At 31.3% G+C, this 11,870-nt stretch overlaps 1 protein-coding gene across 4 annotated transcripts in view; it reads right to left on the bottom strand.

Annotated features, from left to right (window-relative positions):
* Window positions 1–333: 333 nt before the first annotated feature.
* GRIK2 (glutamate ionotropic receptor kainate type subunit 2) overlaps window positions 334–11,870 on the bottom strand; it is a 627,117-nt gene continuing 615,580 nt past the window's right edge. The window contains exons 17-18 of one of the 4 annotated variants that reach the window (XM_070496405.1): window positions 5,028–5,162; window positions 982–2,682 (exon numbers count right to left, since the gene is read on the bottom strand). In XM_070496405.1, the coding sequence (XP_070352506.1) occupies window positions 5,043–5,162 (120 nt within the window). In that variant the 3' untranslated portion in view covers window positions 982–2,682; window positions 5,028–5,042. Of the gene's footprint in view, window positions 2,683–5,027; window positions 5,163–6,794; window positions 6,882–11,870 lie in introns of those variants that run through there. The other 3 variants (XM_070496406.1, XM_070496407.1, XM_014841096.3) reach the window with 3 other exon arrangements.

The raw sequence follows: 11,870 nt of genomic DNA, 5'->3' as shown, positions 1-11,870 counted from the left end.
AATTATTGTCAAATTTTACCAAAAATCTAAATAACTATTTCTTGTTACTTAAAAAAGTTGTCATTTCCTGCCTGTTATTAAAGTTGTTTAATATAATGAAGAATTGAAATTTAAAAGTGCTTTAAAATCTGCTTAGAATCTGATTGATAAAAAGCTTTATATAATTGAAACTCTGAACATTTTTTCTGAGATATATTATTTGCGGCAATTTACCACAGACACAAACAGTGCTGAGAATTTTAGCAATGGCTTATGTAACTCTCTAAATTTGGGGACAAAATTATCATTGGAATATGAATTTTAATTTAAAAGAACTCTGACACTAGAAATTTTGAAAACACTTGAGCATTTAATTTTTAATTTAATTAGGTCTTAGCAATTTTATTATGCAACTTTTGTGAGTATAAACAAATATGTCACAGAACTTTTTTCCTTTTTTTTGGTCAGGAATTCTAGTTAAAATGTGTACCTTTTTTGCTTAGTAAAGTATACATTATAATTTATGACTTGAAATAAAGGCTCTGTTACGATGTTAACATCTAAAGCACATCATTACTAACTATTGATATTGACCTTTCTTCCTTTCCTGAATTACACTGCATAATTAATGCACAAAGAATTCTTAAATTGGACATGCGTTGAACTTCAAATATATGTATAGTCACTCTACAGGCTCACACAACCCTGTGAACATAGTGAATATCCACTCATAGAAGAGGTAAGATCACGACTGTTGCCTCCAGAATCGCTATTTTTCGCATTTAAACTCCTCTAAGCCTAAAGATTACATTATATATCTCAGTCCAGCTTTTCCTACATCTGAGCAGCTCCTCGCTTGAGCGTTCTTCTTCTTTTCTCCAGGTAGTTGGAAAGTGGCCATCCTTGATGACTTAGAAGAATTCAGGAAATATAATTCCCTTAATGCAATGAGCATATTGTGCATTCATTTACACATACAAGAGAAAAACAAAAGTCAAAGCTGAAAGTAAAATGGACATAATTTTAATGATTTTTTTTTAAATTTTGTGCATTGGATTCAAACAGCAAACTGTGTGCACTCAACTGTTATCACAATGTTGTCAAGAGGTCTGTGTCTTTTGCCATTTTACACACAATTGTTCATTACAGTATGTTGTCAGCCTCGTGGAAACCAGGGGTGTGGCATGGTAAGCAGTGGTGGTAGTGCACCTAGCTTTTATATTATCTAACTTGAAAATATTTCTCTTCTATGATTCCTTTTTTTCTTGATAAAAATAGTTTTCACCAAACGTTGGTGGTGCACACGCACTACCATTCATGCTTGACATCACACCCCTGACAGAAACACATGTTCTTATTTTGTTGATAAAAAGTATTACAAAAATTTCCATACAAAAACTATTTTCATAGAAATCTTGCATTTCCACAAATAAACCTGAACATTTTTTTGAAAAAAACTGCTCAAGAATTTTGTTCATTTAACATTGTGACTGTATTGATAAATGCAGTCCACTCAAAAGTTCTCCGCACATACATTTCTATAGATGACCAATCCCCTTTCTCCTTTCACTGAGATCTTCCCAGGCTCCATCAAGTTCATTTATAGCAGGAAGGAGGGTTTGGATTAACATATCTTAATGTTAGAATGAAAGCTTCAGTCTTCCACATAACCATCAATACTCAGCCCTCTTTTACAACTTAAGACAAAGATTGCAAAACATCATCCTTTTTAATTCAGATTTTCTGAACCAACTGTTGCTTTTTTATTCTTGGTGTGGGGTTGGGGAAAGGCTGTGGGGAGGAATAGGTAGGGATCTGGTACAGTTGCACGTTAAATCTCCTGCCTTGGTGAATTTAAGAAAAACATTATTGCCTTGGTAATTGACATTTCTCTCTCAATCAGTGACACAGACTGTCAAAAAGAAAGAAAGAAAAACACAGATGAAGATCTGCTTTGTATTCCACTTGCCATGATATTCAGATTTGTTTTGCATTACACTTTTTCCACATCCTCTAAACACATACTGTCTATTCAGATGATCATTATACTGAGTAGCTGGGGGCTAGTAACATCACCACCTCTATTGTCTGGGTGTTCAGAAGACTGTACTGTTCCTTTAACACTACAGTTTTTGCTGATTCCAAGTATTTTTACTCGTAATGATATTTTTACTGGTTACCCTTGGGGCATTGATATTCCATCTCCTGGCAACAGTTGGACTTCAAAAGGAACCTGCAATTTCTTACTGGACTGCATTTGAAAACAGCCACAAAATGCGCATGTAACATTCACTCAGAAGAAGGGAGGAACCCATGATAAACAGTGTAACCCCGTGTAACTTGGTTGATCCATGATGCTTGTAAATCAAGTCTGATCATTGCAACTGCTTAGATCACAGAGTCTCTAGTTCATAGACACAGCGGCATGAGGTAACTCATTTTATTTTGCACAGGTTGCATATTTCCACAGGAAACATTCTCGCTAAATTGTTTGGAAAAAAGACGACAGTTTGTGCTTGGGTGTTTGGCCTCCCAGCTTTATGCCATGGTTTCTTTACCTGGCAACCTTCTGTCGTTAAATGTGTGCATGTTGATAACTTCTTCTGTTTTCACAATAACTGGGGCCTGTGGCTTGTGTTTTAACCGACGCTGGCACTTCAAAGACATCCTCAGTTCTTCTACCATGGCACTACAGAAGGACCTCTACAGAATAACACAGAAAATGAAATATTACAAACAGACAAACTGCAACTGTCCAGAAACAATATTAAAATCATTCTCAACAGCCTTGCCAACATAGCAGCCTTGAAGATTCAAAAAATTTTATTATAAAGATTATATCAAATTGTTATACCTTTAGTACAGAATACATGATAACTAAAATATTTTGTCAAAGTGGGCTAGCTTAAAGAAAATCACCTGATAGTGACATGAACTGCCAATTAGGAATGCATGTATTACATATATATTGAATAAGATTTTCAGATGTAAAATTGATTAGCATCATAAGATATAAATCTATTTTAAAATTTAAATACAAACACACATAGACAAATCTATAACCAGAAATCCATTCTTTATATTTAAAAAATTAGAAGAAATTACTACTTGCTAGATCACAACATAAGATATGAAAATTTTCTTTAAACATGATTTTTCATTGTGCATCTCAAAACAAAACAAAACAAAAATAACACTCACAGAGTTAGACATAAAAATATGGGAGATAATTTCTAGTATTTATTATATCTTTTTGTGATTATGCCTATAAAACTATTGATGACAATTACAAACAAATATGATTTAATCATGAAATGGCAAGTTGAAGCACATTAAAAATCCACAAAAAATATTAACATTTTTTATCATCATCAGCTTGATACTAAGAGCTGGTAAATAATTTATCCCCTGAAGAAAATAAAATGACCCGATACATATTTTTTTCTTAATTCCCATTTCCTTGGCAATAAATTTGCTAGAAAATCTGCTTATCTAGGGCTCATTATTAGATACTGCTCAAAACTCCTATTACAAAGTCATAGATTTGAAGCAAAATTTTGTTAGTCTCCATCCCCAGCTGGTTGAGATATGCCTGTGTCAGTTACATATAAATCAGAATCATGAATCAGTTGCATATTGAAATTCAGATGGGCTGAGACTTAGGCTCTTTCTGTGCAAGGACTAAGAATGTAGACAACAACCAAAAACGAAGACAAGTATGAAAAATTTACACAATTCCAAAAAGTGACATGAAAACATAATGAAATAAACCTAATCAAATATGCATGTAAAGACTTATTTTTTGCTTTAGGTGTGCTGCTTTCTTGTTTTGAAACTTAGGTTAATTCCAAAAGAATGCAAGATAAAAACATTTAATATATTTGTGTCATATTTTTAAAAAGTATTTTGCATGCATAATCTTTTATGACACTCACACTAATCCTCTGAAGTAAAGTAAGGATGTATACCACAGAGAAAACGGATTCAAGGAGAAGGTGAGCTACTCTCCGCAGCTCACACCAGAGACTCCAGCAAGATACCCTGATACACAGTTTTGCGATTTTGACCCTAACCTAGTACCTTCTTGTCCATCCCTGGTCATACCCTCATTTTTCTTTTACGCACTCTTTGAACAGTTTCCTTAGAGGTCTTCCCAACTCTACATCTAGGCTATTTCTTTCCAAAAAGCTCATAATTACCAGGATAATCTTTCTTTTAAACATGTTATTAATAGAATTTTCCTTTCCAAGGAACAGTTGAAATCTAAATCTCCTATTTTTCCCATTATGACTTCTCTAATTCAGCTCTCTCCTTCCCCCACCCCACCTCTTTTTTCTCTATACGCACCGTTCTTTGCTTGGACCTCCAAGGTTTTTCTCCTTTGCCTCTCCTTGCTCTGGTACCCTGCCAAGTTCTTTCATCCTTCATGTCAACCTAACTTTAGCCCTTACCTCGGGACATGACTCAAATTTTAACTTATTCAGGAATTGCTTTCCAATTGACTAGCCTCATTATTTTCACTCAATTTACTTTTATTCTTTAGTATTTTTCACTCATTGTCATGTTTTTCTGTCTGGCCTCTAGGTCTTCTACGAATCCCTCTGAATTATAAAGAGCAGAGATCAAGTTCTCATGGCACTGATTGCACACACATGTGTTCTTTAAATGTTGACTGAATTAACAATAGCCGCACAACTCTATTTTAATTCTTATTTAATAATATTTCTAATTCAATTGCTTAAAAAAGTTTTTTCAGAAGCTTAGTAAAATGCACTATATTCAAGTTATCTAATGAATCAGGTAAAACTTTGGTATATGTTTAATAACATTAAATTAGCAAAAATATTAATTTATTAGTACTTGTAATGGGTGATGATTAAATGCTACACATGAATTCCCCATTAACTACAGGGTTACTGCCATGCATTATTTATTATGTGTTCAACTATACAGTTCTGAAATTCATGAATCATATTTCTCTTAAAGGATTTATATGACTTCTGACAGCCAGTATATGGAAACAGTGTTTCTTGTTGCTTAATACCTACTATTAGATGTACTTATTAAGAACAGGATGATAATGATGATGAAGATGATGATGATGACAACATTGTAGAAATGGAAAAATCTGACTCCAAAAGGGGGAGGAATACATAGTCTCGAGGTAACTTAGTCGTGGCTCTCTGTTGAAACATTTAACAGAAGAATTGATTAGATAATATAACAAGGTCAGAATTTGATGCCATTGACACAAAAATGTCATAGGATGTGAACAACGTTGAATTATTTGCAATAAGCCTTCATTTAAAATGAATAAACTTCCCAAGTGTTAAATAATTTATAACACCCTCTTCTTGGCAAACTCGATTTTTAGAAATTTTGATTATATTAGTTTCAAAAAATAATAGAACAGATATATCAATTTTTGATCATACTAAGAGAGTGGTCTAAGCAACTAATTTTCTTAGAAAATAATTTTATAATTGTACATACCCATTCAACTATGAAGTGATTCAATATACCTCTAGTAAATTAGGAGTAAACTGTTTTAGTACCCTAAACTTAACTTGAGACTACAAATAAAGACACATAGAATTCTTTTTAAGCAATTTTATATAATATATAATTTATAACCCCAAGTAATATAAAATGTGGTTAATAAACCTATCCCAAAGACTAGAATATTTTCATCTTTTATAATTTAAAATTATCTTAAGCAAATTTTATTTACAATTTAGAAACCCTGAAAATTGTAAACATATAATCTCACCATTACTGTCCTAGGCTTTCTCTATTTTAAAAATCCACCAGAAAGTGAAAAATTTAATCAAGAAAGTTTTAATCAACCAATCAGTAGCCTTGATTACATAATATCAAATTATGACTTTTATTAATTTTTTTCTCTGAATAAGCTGAATTTACCAGTTCTTTTTTGATCTCTCAGTAAGTTTATCCGAAAATTAGTTTTATCTTAGGTTACTAATAAAGCCACTGTGAGACAATAGGTTGTTTTCTCACTTACAGAATATTTCTAATCCATCATAAATTCATGAAAACCTTTAGACTTAAGCAAGAGTTTGGAATCAATGCGGCAGATTAAAACAATCCAGTGATACCAGAAAGTATTGTTCACTGTGGCACTAGTGCAAACACATCTTCTTTTCTTTTTTAGAGCTTTAGAATGCAAATTCCGTATCTTGATTCATGTAAGAATCTAAAGTTGAAACTATAGAGATTATTGGGAAATACAGTTGTTTCCCTGTGTTGTATGGTGCCAAAAAATTACTACATCTGATTTTTAAGTAAAGTTCTAACTTGTTGTCACTTGATAGAGACAAATTGTCTTTCCTGCTTTATATAATGATTGGAATTTTAAAATGTCTTTTTATTGAACTATGAAATAAGGATTTGAAAAGCCCAAGTGCACTTAACAGGAGTTTCCTAGGTTATAATAAAAAAGAAGGAAGGGAGGAGGAGCAGGAGAATGGGAGGAGGAAAGCAGGTGGGAGAAGGGGAAGAAGAAAAGATGAGAGAGAAAGAGAGGGAGGAAAGGAGGGCAGAAGGACAGGAAGAACGCGAAAAGGAGGAGGAGGGGGAGAGAAAGAGAGGGAACAAAGGGAGAGAGAGACTGAGGAAGGGAGGAGGAGAAAGAAAACTGTCTTGCTTTTCAAATCACTTCTCCTTAGGGATGGAAACCCACAAATTGTGTCATTAAATAAGGTAAATTTCTTAGGGCGAAAACAACAACAGAAATGTTTCTCCACATTAATATAACAGACTACAAAAAGAAAAAAGAAAGTCACAAGGATACTAACCATTATTTAAAACCTCTTTTAGTAAGTTTCAAAAGTTTACTAAACAGTGTCTGGATGGTAGGGTGGCACTAACCAAATAGAAGATTCCTGAAAATGAAAATTTAAATCTTTGAGCTGTTAGCATGTATAATTGCACTTAAATTAGTAAAACTCATTATAAAATTCGCTATATTTAATGAGACAACCTGTATTTACACATCTCTAAGTCTTGAAACAATGAAGGTCTGGAGATCTTAAAAGTATGAATTTGGCTATATTTACGTTGTTTTTTTAAAAAAGCTCTATTTTTTATTTTGAATAAAAGAAGACAAACACATCAATAATTTGCAGATAAATGTTCTCAAGAATATCATTATTGGTGTTATAGAATAATTTATTCTTAATAGCTTAACTTTCTAATTTATAGATTGGTTTATATGATAACATGATGTGACAGCTCTTGGAGAAGCACAAAACTTTTTTAAATTATAAATCTAGTTATAAACATGCTCCATGTTGAACAATGACATATTTAAAATCCACTTTTAAGTTAAAACTTTAATATTTAGCAATATCTTTTTTTTAAAAAAGCAACTGATGAAAAATAACCAGTTTGATTTTTTAAACTTTGAAGCTCTTCACTTTCATGTTGAATATGTAGTCATTTATCACTCAAAGGAGAAATAATTATAAAATATCATGTGTTACTACCAAGTCTTCATTTGTTTAGTATTTATTTTTTAAGGAGGAAACTATTTTATGTGTCTTGCTGTCCCATTCTTTGATAGTATAAAATTAACTAAACGGCACTCTAATATTCATTCAGAATAATTTCCAAACATTTCTGCATACAGTTCCTACTTGAAGCCCTACCAAACATTTTTGAGCTGCATCTATAAGGTTTTGTATCTCAATGTTATAAAATATACTAGCATATATCAGCCAAACTGTTTTCTTTTGTGTTTGTCATTTAAATTATCTGTTAACTGATTATGGATACCTAGTTCATTCTCAGAGACTTTTCTAATTAATTTCTGATGCTTCGAGCCATTTGACCAAGAATTGCAAGTCACATATGGTAGAGACAAATCCAAACAGTCACTGTGATCCTTACAGAAAATTATCCCACATCAGATAATAACTAAATTAACTAAAAAGAACTAAAATGGAATAAAAAGGGTGTAGCATGTAATATGCAATATTTTATATAAATATTGATGTATTAAATGAGGAAAACAAATGTCATTTAATGTGACCCATTCCTTTTGATCTATACATTTTTTAATTGACAGTCTTTTAAAAATATCAAATAGTTAATACTATATACATCAGAAGTATGACTTGACCTAAGGCTCTATAAATGTAACAGTGAAGCAATGAGAGATGAAAAATGACTAGTTCAGACACTCATGTCAAGAATATATATAGGAACTCTGACCTTGAAATTTAGTTTTAGAGTAGCTTTCTTTTTGAAAAAAATATATTATTTATATAAGCTGTGCAGCAGTCAAATGGGACTTTACGTGTAGATTCTTTAGTCATCTTATTGTTTAATCACTGTAATTTTACAGCTACAGAAACTAAAACTCAAGAAGTCAAATTATCTATCTAAGGTTATGCACGTAACTGGTGTCAGAGCTAAAAGAGGAGCACTCTTCTTTTGACTTCCATCCTCTGAATGCTTTATGATATAGCCTGCCTCATTAACAGTGATTGAAATTTCAGTTGAGCCTTTTAACTAGTCTCTGTTCTCAATAAATGTTAATTTTTTGAATACTAAATAATAAATCATACAGAAAAAAATTATGGAGCAAAAAGAAATGCATCTTTTTCACAGTGAATAAAATGACAAAGCATCCTGTGCTTTAGCCTGGATTATTTTACAATATTAAACATAAGCAAAGATTAAAACATTCTCAGAAACCTTGACTCTTAGGGAAATAGTTACAGAATATCTTTATATTGCATTTTGAAAATACTATGAGACAGAGAAAAATGGGACATCATTATGCATTTTTACATTTCCCCTATTTAAGCTGGAAAAATCAATAAATAAAGTCTGACAAGCTTCAACCCTACTTTAGTCAATACAGCTGTGAAATGTATTTTAAGAAAAAGCAATGTTAATCATCACATTCTTGCTAGTAGTCATAATGATACAATTTTTCAACAAAATATATAACATCCAAATCACTAACGCTCACTTCCAGTAAAGCTCTCTTTTCTTAAGGTCCATCAGTTAAAATACATCCGCTTTATGAATAATAATGATTATTATTATTATAACAATAGCTGCTTATTATATGCCAGACACATGCAAAAAACTCTGTGTATATTCACTATCTTAATTTTTGTAACACTTTCATTTACGGTGTCTCCAAACCAATTTATTTATTTGAAAAGGCATATAGAAAGGTTAAGTAATTTTATCCAAGGTTGAACAAAGTTGGGAAATGAGCCCACGTCTTCTTTACTTCAAAATTTGTGCTTAATGTCTAAAAGTGAAATAACTAGACAGAGCTTAAAGCGATCAATCTGTTGATCAAAGCTCACAATCTGTTTCTCTAACACAAACTCTACTCCACACATTTTATCAAAGCAACTTCGGGGAGAAAAACTACCAAGAAAAATAGTTAAATATTCTACCTCCATTTTGTGCAGTATGATGTAGTATAAATAGTATTAAACTAAACATCTTTGACCTTGGGAAACATACTTGACCTCTGAGTCACTTATCCTTATCTGCATAACATAGATAATAACATTTGCACAGTTCTCAGGGTAACTTTGTACTCAAATGAGATTTACACTTTAAAAACTCTAAAGTCATTTATAAAAATAAGATAGTAAAATGATTATCTGTCAAGCTACAATCTTAATTTTAAAACATCATTTATGAGCATAAAAAGAGTATGGGTTATCATAAACACATGACTTAAAAATCCATTTGCTGCTTTGGAAGTAGATTAGTGAGTAAAATAAAGATTGGCATCTCATTTTGAAGTATGATTTTATATTTATAAGTAAAAACATTTTAAAAAGTCATCCTGTTAGCCCTTATTTAGGCTATTAATGGAAATTGAGAGATACTTTACTCTCACAGAAAAGCAGTAACATAAAAACAACACAAAGTGGACTATTTGTCCAAAGTTTATTTGCAACTTTTAACTTCTGAATAGCGACGTGCCTTATAGCTAAATTTTATTATACTGAAAATTTATTTAGAACTTTTAACTTCTGAAAAGCTAAATCCAGTTAAAATTCCATACATTAAATTAATAAAAAACACAGGTGTTCTGTAATTTGTAAATAGGGATTTCTTGGAAAATAGAAATATTGAAATAAAATCTTTACTGATGATTTATAACAGTATTTGCATTCCTATATCTTATCCAATAAATGGCTTCTTTTAAAAAGCATTGTTCCTGTTAGACCTAATTCTTCAACATTCTGAAGCAATTGCTGTAAAAGGATCTGTGAACAACCTCATTTCATTCCTCTGGCTCCATGAAATACAGATTCAGCCAGCTTTGACAAATGTTTTCCTGTGAATAATCTCTCGCCCAGGATCCCTGGTCTTGCAAATTTAAGCTAAACCACCGATTTTCTCTTTACTATTCCCAAATTGCATTGTTTCCTTCATTTGTCCTTCTGGTATGAGTTACAGTCTCCTTCCACATTTCTTATCCAATTACAGACTGAAGAACATTCTGTGTGCCCTCCAAAGTTTTTTTGAACTTCCAGTGACTGGAAAAATATCATTATTAAGAGATTATCTTGGATATGATATACCAGTGTTCTATAACACAAATAACTCGGTTGACTAAAATGGACTATATCCTGAATGACAACGATACCAAGTAGTTCTTAAAATGTACTTCAATCATCTTAGAGAAAAGTTAGAACAAAAATGTGTCCAGGACAGGACAATAGCTTACAATTTCAATATCTGAGCAATAATTTATGTTTTTTTATTCCTCAGACATATTTGCAACATTTTTTTTATACGTAAGCAATAAGGGAATATTTTTGTCATTAAGTTTTTTCCTGTCAGGAAACTCAAAGATTCATGTTCAATAGAAACAATTTGTACAGGCAAATCTATTTTCAATTACATGGGAAAGAAAATATTTCTGTATATAAATCAGACAAAAACAAAAGATCAAACTGTGTAAGTTATATTACCATTCTTGCTGGAAATCAAAAGAAGGCAGAATTATGCATATCTTTTAAAAGAGGACATACTCAAATATTTAAGAAATAAGTAATTTTAAACACAAATTAGTAAACCATAACTATGTCATAAAATAGTTTTATAAAAACTAAAATTAATACACATAATTTATGCTTACAAAACCAACATATTATCATAAAGATAATATATTATCAGAGAAAACAAAATTCTGCATATTAAGCAGCCTTTTCAGTTATAATTAAGACTTAGAAAGGGGAAAACAAGACCTTTAAACAAATTCATGTAAGCCGAAATGCACTGATAACTGTCTCAGAGGTACAAGAGTTTCTTGCATTGCTCACTGAAGGAAGCTTAAGTAGACATTTTTTAAATCAGGGAAATGGTAAGGCAATAAAGAAATCAATTATAAAATGCACATGTTGATAGGTTACTTTTTCAGACACATTCAGAAAAGAAAAACTTTTTGAGTATCCTTCCAAATGGTCAAGTTATACTCTGGAAAAATCAGAAAAATAAATACATATGTATTTTTAATGTTTGAATAAGTGAAAAGCAATTTATCTTTGATACATTAATATTTGCATCAAAATTAAAACTATTATGTATTATAAAAATTGTAAGACACCATCTTGTGGTTATCTGAAAGGAATGCAATTTACAGGTTTTGCATTTTTTAAGGTCTATATATTTCAGCATTATCTTCTGTTTTCAGCTTTAACCTGACCTCATTTTAAAACGATACATTCTTATACCGCTCAATTATCAAAAAACTTGGAAATATAAAAAAGTTATAATCATCAAGACTTATTTGCTCCATTAATATTTTACTAAATGTGTGCTATAAAAGACATTTTATTTTCACCTTTAAATAGTAATTATTATTAATTGTATCATCATCATTA

The sequence above is a fragment of the Equus asinus genome, chromosome 24, assembly GCF_041296235.1.
Source record: "Equus asinus isolate D_3611 breed Donkey chromosome 24, EquAss-T2T_v2, whole genome shotgun sequence".
NCBI classification, from domain to species: domain Eukaryota; kingdom Metazoa; phylum Chordata; class Mammalia; order Perissodactyla; family Equidae; genus Equus; species Equus asinus.
The sequence above is the reverse complement of the archived record's forward strand: the minus strand, read 5'-3'. Positions and strand labels throughout refer to the sequence as shown.